The 20,227-nt window shown below is 48.8% G+C and overlaps 1 protein-coding gene across 3 annotated transcripts in view; it reads right to left on the bottom strand.

Annotated features, from left to right (window-relative positions):
- bahcc1a (BAH domain and coiled-coil containing 1a) overlaps window positions 1–20,227 on the bottom strand; it is a 60,315-nt gene that overhangs the window by 26,069 nt on the left and 14,019 nt on the right. For all 3 annotated transcript variants that reach the window (XM_084036596.1, XM_084036595.1, XM_084036594.1), the window contains exon 3: window positions 4,360–4,542. In XM_084036596.1, coding sequence (XP_083892722.1) covers window positions 4,360–4,542 — 183 coding nt within the window. The remainder of the gene's footprint in view (window positions 1–4,359; window positions 4,543–20,227) is intronic.

The raw sequence follows: 20,227 nt of genomic DNA on the forward strand, positions 1-20,227 counted from the left end.
TCTTACTTTGCGGTCACGATTAATAAACGCACACATTCATGCCAATTCATACAGTAGGGGGAGGGGGGGGGGGGGGGTCCTTTGTTTTTCCCTGGTTTTGTGAGGAAGAGAAGAAGAGAGCTCTTTGGCAGTCTTTATCCAAGCTGTGAGAGGGGCTTTTTTTTTTTTCTGCGGCAGCATGTTGTTTGTGAGCGTGACGATTGACGGCGTAATCCCTTTTCACAGCGTGGTCTGGCTGTGCCCGATAATGCCAGCCCGCTCAGTTTCAGCATGCCCTCCAGTGGGGCGGCAAGAGGGGGACTGCTGGGCACGGCAGAGCCCATTCAGCCATTAATCTGGCCAGGACAAGGGAAGCTGCTGCTGCTGCTGCTGCTGCAGGCGACGTGAGCAGGGTCTTAGTGCAGTCTGCTGACTGCACAGCAGCCTGCCTCTCTCTCTCTCTCTCTCCCCTCCACACACTAACACACACATAAACAAGTCGGCAACGGCAAGTGAATGACGGCGGGAGTTCGCGGCGCATGCCCCCCTTTTCCAAGGGCGGCGCAGGGGCAAGGGGGCAGAACAAACAAGAGCGGCGTCCCAGGGAGGGATTTCCAGAAGTTCTGAAGATATTTCTCACAGCTTGGCTGGTTGAGAGAAGCGGGCCGACAGGGACGACAAAGAAGGGGGCTGGATATAGAACAGCACCTAGAGGCAGTGAGGAATTAAGCCTGCTGAATTAGATGCAGGCGACGGTGTTTCGTTCCTCTCTCGAATGGTTTTATGGCAACATAACATAAATGCAGAATTGTCTTCAGGGAAATGACTGCCACATTTCATAGATCGAAGGACAGAGAGAGAGAGAGAGGGAGAGAGAGCATGACAGAGGAAGTCCAAGAGGACAGGAGGAGCAGGCTGAGCTGCCTGTCAGGTCCGCTAATTGAGAAAAAGTGACAGAACCATCCAGACACAGAAAGGGAGGAGGAGGGGCAGTACTGTGGTGGATCTCTTCAGGTTTGACTAATTGAAAGGAAGGGATGCAGGCTGGCACGAGAGAGAGAGAGAGAGAGAGAGGGAGAGAGAGAGAGAGAGAGAGAGAGAGAGAGAGAGATAGGCAGGAGTATGGAGGAGAAGGAGAGGTGGGGGTGCAGCTTAAATCCCACAAAAGGAAAAGCTAGCAACTGCTCACAGAAGGAAAGATGGACAACTGAAGATAGGCTTGGAAAGGCGTATCAAACAGAAGTGGATTAGACAGGTGCAGGCAGTGTGTGTGTGTGTGTGTGTGTGTGTGTGTCTATGTGTGTTGACAGAGATATCTTTCAAAAGCTCAAAAAAGGGCCTAATCCATTTTACCAGGCGTTATGAAAAACATTTTACATTACATTTATTAAAACGGTCACTACACCGTTTGTTCCCTCCTGTCTTTTTCCATCCACAATCATACACTGCCATCTCTCTCTCTCTGTGGTACACACACAATGGCCATTACTGTATTTGGCAATCAATCTGAGGAGAGAATTTAAGACAAAAACCTCCTTTAATCCGTGCTATTCTCTAACATCATGAAAACCACGGATGGTTTACTTCCCGTCCATAACATAGAAATATCCCAGCATTTGTAAAACCATGCACTTCCCATTTCCCAACACATTAAATCTTAAAACAAAAAATCAACAAAGAACTTTTCTGCACCACATTCACCGCTGTCATAGTTATCTCGGTCCAAGGGACCATACAACACTGTGGTGAAGTTATTTATAGCTTTGCCCAAAGTGTCACTCAGCTAATGGTTTGTCGCTCATGCTCCCAGTAGAAATGTGGTCTGCACGCATGACTAAACTGGCCCGCTCTAAACATACTCGGACCTTGTCCACACTAATGTTCGCGCTAATGTGGATTAAGTTGAAAACACATCTTTTTTTCTCTCCGATTATGCCTTCCAACCGCAGAAACTGAGCTTTTCAAAGTCGGTTTTTCACAGACGTGGCTTGTTCTGTCTCCATACATTATTATTATTATTATTATTGTTATCATTATCTCCACCAAGGAGGTCATGTCAACATTTCTAATTTTGTGTAAAGTTCGGCCAAGTGTCTTGTGATGCGTTTGGTGCAAATCCAAATTCACTGTCATAGAGAAAAACTGCAGTTACTGGCAGCATGGATCTGTCTATAACTATATGCATTGTGTTACAGATCTGGATCCAAATTAACATTTCTACACCTCTTCTATTATTAAAATAAAAAAAATCCAAGTGCTTTCTAATTATCACTACATTTTATTTGCCTTCTTTTTATCTCCATACCATAATTCCACTTCAAAAGCCTGTGAAGATTATTGTAGGGAGAGGGAGAAATTGCTCTTAAGACACTAATACATATGAAAAAAAATATATGATTCAGACTGAGCCATTCTCTCTTAGACCACTAGGAAAGGATTCATTCCGACTAAGTGACTGGTTAGCGATTGACTAATGAGATCACTGTTGTCTATTGCTCGATGCATGGTACATGTTAGCTCTTTAATCTGTGACAAATGTGTCAGAAGAATAGCAGAAACAAAGACGTCCTGCACCATGACAGGTATATGCCAGAGACATGAGGATCATACAGTAATCTTTGAATACAAATTCGAGCTGCTATGCTTGGATTTGCATGCAAACAGCCACTTTAAAAACACATTTCTCCCTCCCCAAAAAAAAGAAAAGAAAAAGAAAATCCAGAGAATATATTTAAGGTTACAAGTGACACACTAATGCACTACCACACACACACACACACACACAGAGTCAGTGCCTGCTCTGCTGCTGGTGGGGTTTCTGCTGACACCCGGAGAGAGGAGGCGAGAGTCTGGGTAATTGTGCCGCTCATTTTGATGACTTGCTTTTTATGCAAAACAGGAAAAAGACAATATGCAATTATCTTGAGGAGGGAACAGCTGAATGTGGTTGATGAACAGTCTGGATTCAATCATGCTCTTAGTGCGTTATATGCAATTAAACTGCAATAGAGATAATGGCCTCCATTGCCAACTGAGTAATAATCCCAGTCATAATCACCTCCATTACTTTTATTAGGCTTGGCATTATCATCATCACTCTTATTAATATTATTCTACTTTTCCACAAGAAGAAAATCTTTGACAATGAAACCCTGAAACTATAAAAAAAAAGAAGGGAAAAAAAGGTAAAAGTAACACTGCTGCTTACAAAATGAGTTTTGAGGGGAAATGTCTCCGGCCCAGCTGATGCTAGAGCTCATATCTCATTCAAATGTGTTTCTTCTGTCTCCATGTTTATTTGGAAAACGTCTACAGTTTCACCTACTCTCACCACTGTAGCAGCTGTCCACTGACTCAGCCCCTGGTGGCCAAGACATAAGAGCAAAGGGGGGAGAAGGGGGAGGGGGGGAGGAAGTGGCTGGAAGGCATGCAATAGCTTAACACACATAAAAAACCACAACAAAAAACATCTCAGCTGCACTGTACCCAATCAGCCCCAGCCTCACATTATGAGACTGGGGCGCTGATCAGTGACCACAAATAACAAACACTCCCCCCCATGGACTAACAGCTGGGCTATTCTTGGAACATAAATAAATACAGGGCTGAAATAATAAGAGTCCAACCACTTCAAAGATCGTAGATCATGTAATTAGCAGAAGATTATGAACGTGCAAATCTCGTGGTGACAGAAGTGAAGTCACAGGAAAGCATACCTTGGATTAATACATCAGTGGGTGGCAAGGGATAGGTCTTCATTTATCTGTCATCCTTAGCATTTGAATTCCCCAAATACCCCGGCAGATTAATCTCTATTTTATCCTTGTCTGACTCACTGGCTGTATCTAAGCAGAAATGGGAGTTGTTGAATCGTTGGTTTGTATTTTCCTGCGTGTGTGTGTGTGTAGCCAAGGTTTTGTAATGCTGAGCGTAGGGTGGGAACTACCCTATTAAGCCGTGATGGAGACACCAGCTGAAAGCTCTGCAATCACTGCAACTTTTTTCTTTTTTCTTTTTGCTGGCCCGCGTTCAGGCGTGCTGCTTCAGAGAATCTTGAGTGACATTCCTGCTGACGTGAATTGAATACCGCAAGATTCCTTGGCTGAACTTTTGACCCTGTGTCCCCATCCAGAAACCATGGTACTGTACTCCAGCCCAAACTGGGGCCACGGGCCTATTTCGGTGCACAAATCAAAGGGTGGGAGCCATGGCTCTCGCTAGATGATTACAACTTTGGTGGAAACCTAACACGGCCTAAAAAATACACAATATCAGAGGAACAATACACCCTGCAACGCTCTGTCCTCCCGAGACAAGAATATCGCCTCGCGCAGACAATACGGTCAAATGAGGTGAACGTGTTTGTGTGATTTGTGGTACCTTCATGCGAATGGGGGAACCAGATTTGCGACGCGCCGGAGTGGGGTCCGCTCCGGAAGGAGGGCGATGAGGGCGAGGAGGGCGGCCGGGAAGGGTGAGACGGATGGGAAGGGGGTGAGCCCAGACTACTGGCCAGGAAGGTCCCCATGAAGGAGGCCGAGGAGTTGCCCATCAATCCACTGCCTGTTTACCCACAGGGAGAAAGGTAAGGAGAGAAAACATGGTTAGTATAAGAGGAGCGCGTGTACACTGTGACCATGAGTGTGAATGGAAAAAAAAAAAAAAATCAGATGTAGATGTAAAAGGATGAAGGCCCTCTAGGTGGAATTCACAAAAGCCAGGCGGATTTGATCGCCGCCCTGGGGAGAGGGTGAATGAGTGAGAGTGTGAGACTCTCCTCCCCCTCACTGACAGCAGAGTCCTCTCCCCTCGTCCTCCCTCCTCTCACACCGCCTCTCCCCATGGGTAGACAGAGGTCTCATCTCACAGCTGAGTACACACTTTCTCAGGCTCTCTCCCTCTCACTCTCACACACTTTTGCTCCTGCTCCCCAGTGTCCCTTTCTCAATTTCTCTCCCTCCCTCCATTATCTTATGCTCTCCATCTCTCACTTTCATGCCCTCAATCTCTCTCATATTGCTCTGCTCCATTTCACCTCCCCTCCGTCTCCCTTTCTTCTTTTCTCTCTGCATGACTCTGACAATCCTGTACTTTCTTTTCTTTCCATTTTTTTTTTTTTTTTTGCCGTTTTACTCCCTTTTCCTCGCTCCCTTTGCTTCATCAGAGTGGCCCTTTCCCTCTCCTCCCTCGTCCTCCTCTCTCCCATTGTGACGAGCGGAGATACGCTATGCGCATGCCTCTTCCCAAACCCTCATTGTCTCTTCTTACCCTCCCCGTCCCCCTTACTTTCTGACACATAGCATTTCTTTGCTTTGTTCTTTACCATAATGATGGCACCAGCAGAGCAATCTGTCCCTGGCTGGCTGAACTGTGTGTTTAACAAGACTATGATGAGTAATTGACCATTCGTAGCAACGCCCGTGTGACTGGGGGCTGATTGTCTATTATGCATTGCTGGGCAAGCTGGAGAAAACACACTGATTAACCACTGCTTAAATTACATTCCCATTACGCGCCCGCCAGTGCACTTGAGCGAGGGGCCCGGGCGCCCGACTCTTTGCACATTCATTTCCCCCAAGTCACACTGCCACGAAGTCTCATGCATATGTATGACGCCCGGATGAGAGCACACACGCACATTCTTGCGCAAACTCACACATGGGTGTATCATACGTCGTGGCTGTGAAAATGTTGGGGGGGAAGGGGAGGGCCAACTTGGTAAAAATTCATTATCAGCCCCTCATGACGAGATGATCCGACATGGAAGGCTGTGTGATTTGATTTTCTTTAAGCATGAATCCATCCGAACATGGATCGATTCCTTTTTTTCCGAGAGTGGGAGAACAATTGTGTGGAAGTCTTAATCAGCCAGGCGGTGAGAGGGTGCATCCTCTGGGCAGACAGCAGGATAAACCCTTCAGTCTGCCACTCACTGCTGCACCGAATAGCCGATGGCTCATGGGCCAGAGCACAGGAGCATGAAGACACACACACACACACACACACACACACACACACACACACACACACACACACACACACACACACACAGACAACTGTCACACTGTGCACCCAAGTCAGGTAGAAATCCCCCACAATCCCCGAGCTTACACTACCTCGAAAACTACCTTAAAACCCACCATGTGTGTGTATGTGTGTGTTTGTGTGTGTGTGTGTGTGTGTGTGTGTGTGTGTGTGTGTACACGACGGTCTATCACAAACCCAAAAAGCAATAACCGTCTTCTAAATAGTGTTTGAGTAACACATTCAACACCGCAACACAAAAACAAGTCAAGTGGTAACTTGGCCACAGGAGAAACTATTAAAAAAAAAAAAGTGTTTAATGTTCCTTGTTTCAGTGTTATTAATGTTGTTTTTGTTGTTCATCATTTGTTTTATGGATCTTCTGATGGGAAAACCTGCTTTTCAGAGGACATATGCTCTTTTTCAGGTTTGTACTATGTTTTAGGTTTCTACTGGAACATGTTTAAATGCTTTGACGTTCAAAAAAACATTATTTTTCTCATGAAAATATACGTTTAAGCCCCCTTAATCTGACCTGATTGGATTGTGAGAAATATAGGGGGCGCATCATATATGATGGCTTGTTGACATCACATGTTTTCTGATATGTAGCCCGCAAATAACTGAAGGGCTGTCTCATTTCACAGTTTGTGTTGCACTCGAGATAAAAGTGTGTGTGCAAGTACTGAAAAAGTAGGTTTTCCAATCAGTCAGCAAGTGAACCATCTATTTTCAGATGCAAAGCTGTGAACACATGCAAACAAATGACACGAAGAAACATTTGCAGGATAAAACTCCGTAGGAATGAGTGCCATAGCAACGTTACCTGATAGCATACTACAGTATCCACTCCTTTTTAGCCCCCCACTTCCCTCCGTCTCCCCTGCCACCTCACATCACCCCTGACCCCGCGGAGCCCTTCTGGCAGAGCTCTGTGAAGTTCAGGGCGGGGTTTCGGGGCAGCGAGGGGTGGATTACTGCCAGCGTGCTCGCTAGGCACACATCCAGCCCCCATCATCCAGACACCCAGGGCTCCTGTATGGCACCGCCCTCAACATTACACACTCCTCGGCCCCTCTCTCTCTCTCTCTCTCTCTCTGCCTGTCGCCTCCAGGAACCCCAGCTTTCCTCAGTGCCTCCGGCTCACATAAATCAGCTAATCCTCCTGCATTATTAACAGCCTCGCCCCAGAGAGAGAGAGAGAGAGAGAAAGGGTGAGAGAGACATAGAGAGTGACAGAGGGAGGCCGCGAAGCCCCTCTTCACACACCGAGAGAGGAGCATTTGCCAGAAAGACAAGGAGAGGAGAGGGACAATACATAAAAAAGGGGAGCGTCTAGATGTTAGGCAAGGGGATCTTTGAAGTTTAAGCTGACGTTACGGGAGAAGGGGATTGAAGGGAAACCTCGGGAGCTTCTCAGATCACCTCATAGAGCAGACCTCTCCGCTGGCTACCGGGGCGTCCTGGCAGAAGGGCATTGGCCCAATCTCAACTGTAGTACGTAATAATAATAATGCAGTAGCGTTCGCCTCTGTTACATTAGTGACTCCACAGCCTGTCACTCAGTGAATGACACCTCCCTCAGTGTTACGTCTGCCTCCTGTCGAAAAATATACAGGAGATAACGCTGCGCATGAATACTTTCCCTTCTCCCTTCTCTTGTATCTAAGGACGTGAGCAACGGCCACGCTGTTTTCAAAAACGACGGCCTCCCTAAATCCGTTCAAAGCCTCATTAATGGGAGGTGTTGGTGAGAAAACACACAGGTTATTAAAGTGGCCTGGTCTGCTCTGGTGTCGGGCAGTCCAGAACAAGTGGAGCGCAGGTCTGAGGCATGACAGCATCCGTGCTGGACTCGCTGTTACTGTTGATTTAGCAGCTTATGAAATGATGACATGGATCCAGGGAGCCTGCCGCCACTTTGCCAGCTCCTTGTAAAAAGTTGTGTTGCCCCTGCCTGCTTTTTAACGCTGTTTATTTATGCGCTTGTATGGGCTCTTAAGAAAATCTGGTCATGTGCATCGTGATCGGCGCCGATCCCTGACAGCGATGAAGATTAATCCTATTAGAGAAGTAAAGGAGAGAGGAGCATTGTGATGGGGGGGGCCTACCTCCTTCCCTGACATCCTAAGATCCCACCCCGACACCCTCACTAGAACGCTCGTGTTCCAACGGGTTCAAATGTACAAACGCAAGAAAACAAACGCATAAATATCCCACAACCTCTGGAGGTGGAGGTGTTAAGCGCTACTCCACCCACGGTCCAGCGTGGGTGTGTGTGTGTGTGTGTAGGGTGAGGGAGTCCAGTTGGTGCGCAACAACCAAAACACATGCATGCACACACACAGTAACGTGGGCCCAGGCAGAGACCCCTCATGCACGGCACGGAGCGAGCAGCAGGAGGGGAGGCGGAGCAGGGAGAACGAAGGCCCAGTTGTCATGGGAACAAAAGAGAAACAGCGCTCGAGGCGAGGAGGCTGAATGCTAGCCATTACAACAGCAGTGGGCAGATGCAGCCGGTCAGTGTGCTGCTCGGCAACCAGCAGCCTTTCTAACACACCTTGAAACCCAACCTAAGCGCAGGTCGTAAACACACACACACACACACACACACACACACACACACACACACACACACACACACACACACACACACACACACACACACACACACACACATACACTTCTCCTGAATTTAATCTGGTTTCATGAGAGCGATAATGTCATAATCTTTGCCACGACTCATTAATGTAACTTGAGGGCGAGTGGTTGTTTGGTGGGAATTAACAAGGAATTATAGAATTGTAGGATATAAAGGGATATGTGTGGGCCAAGGAGTGATGGGGGGGGGGAGCTGAGAAGACAACAAGCACCCGCCCACAACACGTTGTTCTTTTGAATGCTGGGAATCAGATCAAAATTTCCTCCTGGAGAAATACACACCCATTCACAGGCATGTGTGTGCTAGGGCATGCCAGGACGTGTGCACACACACACACACACACACACACACACACACACACACACACACACACACACACACACACACACACACACACACACACTCACACTATCTACAACTATACCTATTGTCTCAGAGAAGATAAAGTATAATTATTTTACCATGCATCACATTTCCCTGTCTGCTCTTGAAAAACGAGCCGGGGTAGAATGCAGCGCTCCGTCTTATCTGTAGACGGCAGCCCGAAGGGACGGATGGACGTGTTGTCTAGACAAGGACACCAGGCAGACGACGAAAAGATGAGAGTGATGGTGACAAGAGAAGAGGAGAGACGGAGAGAAAATTGCAGGTGTGACTGCATCAACCTGTTTGCCGTAACTCAGTGATCAGCCAGTGCCAGAGAGAGCGGAGGATGGAAGAAGAAGAAGAAGAAGAAGAAGAAGATGCCAGGATGTAGAAACACACACAGAACTTCTTCATCAGATCACAGAAAGAGTCGGTGAGCACAAGTCGGCTGAGGTTGCACTGTCAGCGGTCAGTGCCATGTGTAGCTCTTCATTACACACCCTGAAAGATCACATACACTCTCTTTCTCCCTCTCTCTGTCATGTTCTTTGACCAAGAAGAACCCCCTTCCTCCTTGTCTCAAATAAATTAAATTAATATCAGCAAGAGTTTGATGATCAAAGAGAAAACAAGAAACTGCTTAAAATCCAGTGGCTAGTTGAAGTAGCTGACACTGCTTTAACTGACTGATTTTTGATTTCAGAAAAAAGTTTTGTTATGCAGCACGGTTTGGCTCTTTAAAAACTTGAGGAAGCAGAAAGCAGGGAGTCCAGACCGAAGACGAATGCGAAGGCAAGTTGACTTACCGAGTGAAAACATATTGTAGCAGGATGCGTCTTTCCTACCGATGTCGTTCCATGTTCTGTCCAGGAATTCAGACGCCCAAGAAAAAGCCGGCCAGACTTTCCACACACATATTCACTAATAAACACGCGACTAAAATGTTTCGGGGGGAAAAACTGGATTGGACTGGGCAACTGTACACACCGGCAGCCCCAGACAGACTGCGTACGCTACCCTGGAGGGCCGCTGCCTAACCCAGCGCCTACTTCCTCACAATAAAACACAGAAGGAATTTCAAATGGCTACTAAAGAGGGGGGATTTCCTTCAAACAGTCACAGTCATCTTGAAAACATTAACGCAACTGGTAGCCAAATTCCTCCCCACTTCAGAAACAACTGTAGCAGGAGTTGTGTGTGTGTTTTTTTTTGTTGTTTTTTTTAAGTTGTTTGTCCCCCTGCTTTACAAACTCCCTCCCTGATTTTGAGCATACTGAAGCTGTAAGAGAGAGAGAGAGAGAGAGAGAGAGAGAGAGAGAGAGCGAGCAGGCGGTCCAGTCCTGGAGCCGGGCCCAGTGCAGAGGTGGGGGAAAGTGCCAGCAGCGCACGCCTCCGACACTCTCCACACTGCGTGCCTGTGGAGTGAGTTGAGTGGATGTGGTCAGCGCGGGGGCGGCGGAGGAGGAGAGGGAGCGGGAGCGAGGAGCAGTCGGAAGAATGGATGGAGGAAGAGAGTGAGATACGTACGACAGGGCAACATCCAGAGGAGGGGGTAAGGGGGCGAGAGTTTAGACTAGAAGTGGAGATAATGGTGTGAGGGACTGTGAGAAACTTTGAGAATGTGTGTGTGTGTGTGTGTGTGTGTGTGGGAGTGTGTGTGTGTGTGGGAGTGTGCGTGTCGCCGAGCATATGCGAGCCTCCGCGTGTGATTTGCGTGCGCGTATTTGGTGGTCGTCTCGCCGAAAGTTGACAGCCTGTGTTTGTAGAGCGGCTTCGTGGTCAGCCACTTGCTTCGCGATTCAAGCGATGTCGGGGTTAAAATGGATTCTGGGAATATTTTTTTTCTTTTTGGAGTGCTATGCAAATAAAATTGGCGCGGGGAGGTCAGCCAAAAGCACCCCCCCTTGCACTTCACCCAGCTGTTTATACTATACAAGTTGACATGATGGGGGATAAGAGATTCTAATCCTAAACAAATTAGCCCAACTGGCGCGTCCTGGCTTGGCGGGGAGCCTGAACACAACAATGGAGGCACACAGGCCGTGATATTCAGAGAAAACAGACAGGAGAATTGTCTCCGAGGAGATTTGTTCTAGATGAGGGTGGAGCGATGTCAAACAACATGCACACAAAATCCACTGTATGTCTCGCTCCTTCACCCAGGAGTGCAAAAAATGTGCGTCACTACCTGAGCCAGCCTCCTCGGGGAGGTATCCAACCTCCAATTTACTGCAATTAATCATTCATAAAGGTCCCGTTTCAGAGAGGGTAATCATTGTCAAGAAAGGGTTCCACCTCTAATCCAATCAGTCCTGTGCAAACACCGGTGCGGACGGTAACACAACAATGTCTGGAAGAGTTCCTGGTTGTTTTATGGACACCGGTAGAGAGGAGCAGACGAGGAAGTTTGTCGTTTAACATCTCCGATTGTAAGAGCTGGCTGAGAGGGTGGAGGAAGGTGGGATATGGGTGATGAGGTCATGGGTAAAGTACAGGGTCGGACATGTACTAGACCGGACAAAGACTAGGAGAAAGATGAGGATTGGGTCTGTTAGGTATGGGCCTGTGACTCGGGCCTAAAGGTTAGGTGTTGTTGCTGTGATTTCGTGTGAAAGTGCAGCGGCGTGTGCTGAGTCACCGGCCCTCATCTGCGCAGACATTCCAGGCCCGGGACACAGGAGGTGGGAGGACAGATTCGAAACAGCAGCGAGAACCGGGCCAAATGAGTTCAAGGCCCATTACCTTCCTTTTACACCCACCCACACGTTGCACACTCACATCGCCTACTCCCACAACACAGATTTAATAGAGCACACAAAAAGAAAAAGCTGTCACAACACCAAAAAAAAAAAAAAAATCACCAAAACTCTCCTTTCCATTTCTCCCATTCTAACCTTTTCTCTGAGAACATAAACGCTCATGATGTAACAGGAAGTGCATATTACAGGCCAAGAGAGTGTTATTTCAATCAGCATTTTACTTGATTAAATCCCTCTTCCACGCTACCTCATAAAGCAAATTGTTTTTTTGTTACTTGGTCCCGACGATATGCAAAGTGTTTCTTTTGGGATGGCCGGTAATGACCTGACATTTTGCTGATGGCTTGCAGGGCCAGAAGCACTTTGTTCTGTGTACATGGGGCCGCTCCACGCTCCTCAAGGAGGACCATTTGTTATCTGTCGAAACTTTTGGCGAGTGCGCTTGTTCACTGACCCATTGTTACGCGAGGGCGTTTCAGGGCCGTTTCGCAGCGTTCCGACTCTTTCTTCCCGAGGCTTGAAATTGTGATTACCATAGTGGGGCTCATCCATCTCATTCCCTCTTCCACACACATGCAAGCTAAACATCCACATTTGTAGTTTTCCTTCTCTCCCCTCTCTCGTCTCGGTCTTCCTCTCTCATGACACACACACACACACACAAAGAGCCGCCCACAGCTGCGTCAGGCCATCTCTCTAACAATCCAATCTGTTTTCTTTCCCATGATGTTTCCCATTGGCACACGGAAGAGAAAATCAGATTTACTCCCCCACAGGGCCCATGCAGTTGCACTGATATGGAAAATGATTTCAGTGCTGCTTGAGCCCATAAACATTATTTTGGTCTCCCCTGTTAATGACACATTTCTTCCCAGCATTGTGGATCTCACAGAGGAAGAGATGACTGTGTGTGTGTGTGTGAAGAAGAAGGAGGAGAAGGGAGGAGGAGGAAGAGAGGAAGAGGGGGGAGGAATCCTCCAGGGCCTCACATACAACAGGGGAGTCCTTCACCCCTCAAACTGCATCCTGACTTTTCTCAACCTCTTCCTCACACACGAAGAAACACACACACATTAAGGAACACACACACACACATTAAGGAACTCACACACACACACTAACTAATCAACCTTAAAGGCACTTAAATTGTCACACATATACATCTACAATCTCTCTCTCTCTGATTCCAAACACGCTGCATTTGGCTCCGGGGCTCAAAGCAGCTCCACTACAATTGTGTCATACAGCCCACATATCTTTTATTGGTGTTAGCAGCCAATACAGCAATCGACCCCCCCTCCTCCTCCTCCTCCTCCTCCTCCTCTTAAACACAAGGATAAAATTTGTACTTTTAGTGGTAAGTTACAAACAATCTGCCCGGGGCTCGTTGTCAACGAGAGGAGCGCTGTAGCCTTGAGTCTTAAACACAAGTCATTTAATATGATGGTGTTAAAAAAAAAAAAGGGACTCAAACAGGCCAATAGCGAGGCACTAAACCTCGCATTTGGCAACTATTAAAACCCATCTGCAGGACCAAATGTAAGGGGGCGGCAAACAGGATATGGCCACGTTAGATATGACTAAAAACTGTCCTCACTGTTCTCTCGCAGGTCTCCTCATCCAAAAAAGGGCTTTTCATTGGTTCTCCCGTTCCACTGGAAACATCGGCGTGGAATGCTCGGGGAATCTGGTTTGTTTTACTGCTGATGCCTGATCTTTCTAAATCCATGGGTTTACCAAAGCGATGGATGGGTGGGTGACTAACGGCGGCTTGCGTGCCATGTTTCAGCCGACGCAGCCAAAGCTCCACCAGCCGGGTCACGGACACAGACATGTCTGGTAGCGGGGGGGGGAAGGCAGATTAAAACCAGTGCTCAGCACTCTTTTCTCTAATTAGTCCCCTGTTAACTTTTGAACTTAATTGGTTAATTGAGATGTGGTTAGACCGGGCAGGTTTCCCCTCCCTCAGGGTGACCATACGGCTCCAGTGTTTCAGCCTGGCACTGCCTGGCACAGGAGGTGGCTGCCTCTCTCTCCCCCTCTGTTTTTCCTTTTTCATTTTCTAGCATCCCACCGCTCCAGTGACGAGGAGTAATGGTGCCGCACAGGAGGCAGTAAAACAGTGTTTTGCAAGTGCGTTTCAGCAGGGATCGTACCCATGCACTGCACATATGCTCGTGCCACATCAAAGCGGCTCTTTTTTTTTTTGACTACCCAGTCCTGGGTGGTCCAAAAGCACTCTTTTCCCTCAACCGAGCGGCGCTACATAGATCGGCTTCGGGAAAAAGAGTGGAGAGTGGATGTGGGTGGATGTTACCTCACCACAGGCGAGTGTGTTCTGTCGAAACTCAGAAGTCAGTTTGCTTTGGAGGAGACACGAACAGCGTGAGGATGGAGAATAAAAGTGTGGTGCAGTACGTACACAGATAAACACACACAAAAACCCCCATAGGCGTCACACTGCTCGAGCCTCCCCATCTCCTCTGGTTGATGTATAATGATACCCACAACACCACATAAATCTGCAGGCAGCTCCATTCATTGGGGCAGATTTTTGCCTGCCGTCTTCCCCCCTTTCCACTTTCATCCCCTCTTCTCCCTTTGCTCCTTTGAGCCCCATCACTCATTCCCCCTTCTCGTTTTTCCCCTTTTCCGTCCTCACACCCTCTCCATCATCCCTCCATCACTCTCCCTCCTTCCCCCTGCCGCTCAGCTCCATATTTCTGTCCTCCCTCATCACCCCGCTCTCTTCCCTCAGTTGCCGTCATCCGCGTGCTTCAAAAATGGAAACACTTTCTCTTCATTTTTTAAAAAACGCTTTCCTCTCCCACTCCCTTGTCCCACTTGCAGTCTGCTTCTCTGCTCTTGTTTGTCCATCAGTTTTCCCAAGGCCTGGGAGGGCAATGAACCTCTTGTTTTATGGGGAGTCAGGAGTTCCCCCTTCCCTCCGTCCGAACCGCCCATAAATCAGTGTCCCAGCATTCAACTGGCAACAGGGGCTTGTCGGAATGACCTGTTCTCCCCTGTCCTCCCATCCTCTCTCCCTCCATCTTCCATCTGTGGCCCGGCGCCTCCTTTAGGTCACCGAGAGCAGCGGCGGACACGGGGAGCCTGGTTGCGCAGACCAGCTCTGCTGCTGTCCTCCGAGTTCTCTTGGATCGCCCTGTAATATGATAAGTCCCGGAGTGATTTGTGTGAGAGAAACAGAAGGCAGCTCCGTGCTCTGGCTTCTCTCCGTCTGATGTAGTCTGTCAGGAGTGCAGAGACAGAACAGTGCAAGATAACGGAGCCGAGGGCCGTCGCACCAGCCAGCCGGGCCGGCCCAAGGTCTTCCTGCAGCCCTGGATGTAATTTGCTGCTGGTTCGCAAGGGGGAACAAAGGAGAAATGTTTAATTCTTGTAGCGTTGGCCCGAGACAAACGCAAGCGTTTTTGTTCTGATAACCTACAGACAAGGGGAGGGAAGGCACCTGTGTAGCCAAGGCCAAACAATATACAGTATTACTTTGTAAAGTACACTGCATAATACGCGGGCATTTCCTTGACTTCTGTTGTTGCAAAGCTTCTTAGCCAGAAGGTCAATACTCCCCTTGGCCCATCCAGATAACCACCTTCTTTTACCGTAGCAGCCTACAAGGTCAGCCGTATCGCACGGTAAATGATTTCATGAAACACAACCTCACAAACTCAAGACGAGGCACGTCTCCCGACCCCTGACGTTGGTCACCCACGGAATGCCGGAGCCTGCTCAACATCTGCAGCAACACACTTGAGTAGAGACGGGTGAAATTAGGAGCGGTTTTCCTGCAATCTCTACAGAGGAGAGAAGGTCATCCTCACCCGAACACGAGCAGATGAAGTGTAACACAGAGCAGGGCGGTCATAAAAAAAAAAAGAGCCTCTCGTCTCCCTTCTCCAGCTGGTTAGCTTGATGTAGGCTTTAACAGCTCGGAGTGGGAAAGGCACAATCCAAGGTCAAACCGGGGAGACCGAGGGGAGGGATATCATCTTGATCAACTGCTCACGGGGCCCCGTCTGTCTGGTTGGTTGGCTGCACCCCTACCATTGCGGTCGTCCATCTCCTTTGCGGTGATCACATCTAGTCAGCTGGACAGGTGGGCGGGCTGGACCGTCACGTGTCATCCCCCCCCCCCCTCGCTCCGTATTTGTCTGCAGGTCGTATTCAGAAATGGCACAGAGGAGGAGGAGGAGGAGCAGGAGGAGGGAGGGAGGGAGGCCTTGTGGGGCTGCAGGAGGCTTAGAGCGTTTGATCGAAGTTAACAGATGTGCTGCAGCTGCTCGTTTTGTTTGACATAGCACATCCTCAGACACGCACAGATACGCACTCACTGAAAAAGGCGAACAAAAAGGCCTCCGTATAAACATGTTAGCGAGAAAGAAATTAAAATCATATATTTTCAGAGCGCTCTGCAGCACGACTGGCTGTGTTTTTGGTCTCAAATATCAAACCCTCCATCCCAGAATAACCATTAAACCGACTGTGAACGGTGTGCCCGTGAGTGCACATGTTGGCTTTTCTTATTTTTCTTTAATATACGCCGAGCTCCATTGGCCATAAAACACGTCAGCACCTACCCATTGGGCCGGAGAGCTTCAAGCTACGTTATTTGGCTGGAAGCGAGATGGCGCGTCGTGGGGAGAGTCAAAGGGGGGGAAGAGGCGCGAGTGCGAGGTAGCGAAGAGAAAAACCTCAGCTGGGTGTCGTCGTATCCACAGGAGAGCAACGGCTTTCAGCAGGTTATCGCAACGGCGGCGGCGGCGTGAGCCAAGCTCGGGCTGGATCTTGCAAAGGCCATAATGGAGCGGGAGGAGGGGGAGGCGGAGGGGGAGCAGCGGAGAGACAGGGGAGGAGAATAAAGAAGAGTTATTAGGGTGATGTGAGGCAGTGAGGGAAGGAGGGCCTACTGAAATGTTTTGACATAGAAAAATAGCAAATGTGACACAGGTACTTAAACAGGGGTTTGAAAAGCAAACCACCACCATCTTTCTCTCTTCCCTTTCCTTTCCATCTGCTCAGTTTGACGCACACTCACAGTGATAGCTACAGCCGCAACTTCCACACGCTGCTTGTTCACTGAAGCCCGACGTCGGAGCCGGGGCCTCATCACTGTCGGGCTGGCCTTCATCCTTTGCCGGGTCCAGGTCCTTTACCCAGAATACCCAGATCCTAAACACCCCATTCATTTTTCATGAGCTCACATGAACCCCAGACAGTCTGGTAGCATTAATCAGTCCACGCCGGGGCCTGCAACTTCTACTGCAAAGCCCTGCCTTTATCAGATACGCGTTGCTCCGTGCCACTGATGCCGGCATCAGCAGCAGCTTTGACGTGTAGCACCGTGTGACACATTCCCTCGCAGCCCGTGTGTGTGTGTGTGTGTGTGTGTGTGTGTGTGTGTCCAGACTGTGGTGTTCTATCTCCTTACTGTATTTGTTCTGGCACAGTGTTCTATTGTGGGGCTGGGCTTTGCACTCCGCAGATAAGAGAGCAGTTATGTCAACACCGGGTGCTGTGAAGGAGCCGCCTGGTCCTGTTGACATTCTACAACATTGCTTATTTACTCTGACCACAGAGTTCAGCCATCATCTAGCCTTCTAATGCACTAATGACCGGGGGTCTCCCGGGGGGTGGAGCCCCCTCCTGGCTCGGCCCCGGTACTGGCGCTCTCGGCTTGTCAGGTGAGAAGAAGGATGAGGGGGTCGGGGATAACTAATGGCTTCTGAAAAAACCCTGAGTTTAGAGCAGACTGCCAGCAGATTCTGAAAAAAGGGGAAAAATAGGTTGACAAATGCTTCTCACGGTACACACAAGCCCTTGTAGACGCGGGGCAGCATGAGTCTGCATATTGAGCCGAGCAGCCCTATCAGTAAAGAGCCAGTGGAGCAATCCATGCATAATTATGGAAGGGGGAGGGGGTTAATTGACTTCTTTGAGAAGGATCCTGATTTCTATCAGCCAGTACCATAATCATGTGAGCCAGGGCTCTCATTAAGCCCCCTCCCTCATTTATCTCTCTTCCCCTCTAACCCTTTACCCTCGCTCTCTCCTCTCTTCTCCCCCCGCTTTGAAAGAGGGCGGTGAACTCCCCTCTCCCCCTCACACCCCCACCCCAAATGCTCCTGTCATTCCTCAGCGGGGCCAGGAAAGGGTGAGGCAGATTTATAGCTCACACCTGAGTGAGTAAGGTGCACACTGGCCCACAGACACACGGAGAACGCACATCCACGCACACACACAGTACGGCTCCAGACTGCGGCTGACCCGACTGGGACCCCGGTGCGGTAATGTAGGAGCTAGCAGGTATTAGCGGCAAACCTGTGTCCTTGTGGCCAGAAATTGTGTCTCCACACACACACACACACACGATTCAGACCCAGTGTTTTTACCAGCCACGACGGCGGGGCTGGTATCCTTTTCACCTTGCAAGTCTCTGTGTGTGTCATCACAGCAAAACGTGACCCTGGTGACGTCTACTGTAGCAAGGACCACCACAGAGGTGGTTCTGGGTACTACAGATTTCTTTACCGCCATAGATACAGTATAAACAAAGGCAGAGTTTGCAAGGGGCGAAGGGGTCATTGACCCCTCCACTTTCAGTCCCCTCTTTGGGCAACCCCTCCTCCGATAGCAAGATGGTTTCTCCTTTTTTCCCCCTACAACAATGCTCAACTAAAGTGCAGAGGGAACAGCATCATAACAGGCATATTGAATTATTTACAAGCAGAAAGTATACACTGTCTAATGACACGCATCCTTACCACAAACAAAATACATTGCGCTGGCATGTCAAGACCTATGAATATTTACTAGAACATTTCCTCCAAGACAAATCTTTTTGTTCAACATGGTTTTTAACCAGATAAGAAGGGAAGCAGCTCCCTCCTGGCTGCCTTCATTTTTCTCTTCTCCTCCTCCTTTCTCTGGAAGCAGTGGAAGTTTCGGGGGAAAGTTGAATTCCATGGAGAGTCAAAGAGAGGAAAAAAAAAAGGAGGGGCGTTGAGAAAAGAGATGAAAAGTGACAAATGGGAGATTTCCTTCACAAGCTCATAAATCAGTTGACGCTGGCATGGGGTACAGTATGAAGCCTTCCTCAAAAAGCTAACTTTTATTTATTTTTTCCCCCTTTTCACAGCCAGCGCTAACCACCCCCCTCTCCCTCTGCATGCACGCAAACACACACCTCCACAAACACATGTGCACAATCACATACACAAGCTTGCACACACACACACCGTCTCTCCCAGATGGCGCGTGCTGGAATGGCATCCCCACTGCTCCTCCGTCAATCTGGTTGCGGCGCAGTGGCCTGCCTGACTGGCACGGGAACATGTCTCATAAAAATCACTTACAGTTAGGAGGCTTTAAAGTGGCGCGCCTTGCAAACCAGCCCTGTTAAAGAGTACGAAAATAACTCCTGCTCGTTCCGTTGCATGTAAAAACACACAGGGTGGAGGGCTGGGTGGTGCTACAGGTAAGCGGGGGACTCACGGGCGAAGGGGCCACACACCCTCCTATGTGCGAGCTCTCTGGGTTCAGAGGTATCTGCTGAGTTGGTGGGGAGCAATAAAAGGAGCCCTTGTTGAGTTTGTTTGAGTGAACGTGCATCGTTGCTGAATTGATTAAAAAAAAACACACAATGCCATAGGACTGGACATATTGTGCGCCGCGGAGGGGAGGGGAATGCGGCGACTACGCCCCTGATTCAAGATCAGAGGTTCAGTCCGTGCTGGGAAACGTGAGCCGCGTTGCAGGACGGTCCCAGAGAATGCCGAATTGATGAAGCTCCAAAAAGGACTTAGGATCTGCTTTCATTCCGAATGTTCACCATCTGCTTGGCTCGGAAGAGACGCCACGGAGCGGGAGAAAAACTCTGTCAACTGACAGATGAGACAGCGAGCGTAAACGTGTGTGTGTGTTGTGTGTGTGTGTGTGTACTTGTGCAGACAGTGTGTCGGTATTGATCCTCAAAGCAGCTCCGCTTTCTGAAAGGAGATACACACATTTACACACACGCACACACACACTAAAAATAAAAAATAAAAACATGTTCATACATTGAGGACCTCATAGCTTTCTTGAAAAAAAAAAAAAACATCTGCAGCACCATCACATATTCCAGTATGTCTGACCATCCTCTCCCTCCCACGCGGCTACATAGTTTACTCCACCTCACGCCACTGGTATTGATCCATCCAGTTTCCATGTGTACAGACGGCTCTGGTCTGGTAATACCCGGTTACCAAGGATGACCACGTCTCTCCTCATACTTCTCCGGTCTGTCACACATTAGCCAACGTGCAGACCTTCCACATCACCAAAAATAAACTAAACACATGTCCGGATTTTGTTTCCTAACAACCGCACAAAATCCACATGTGCACAACCGAGTCCATTCACGATCCCTTAGCAACCACGC

This window comes from Eutrigla gurnardus (assembly GCF_963514095.1).
Source record: "Eutrigla gurnardus genome assembly, chromosome: 20".
NCBI lineage: Eukaryota > Metazoa > Chordata > Actinopteri > Perciformes > Triglidae > Eutrigla > Eutrigla gurnardus.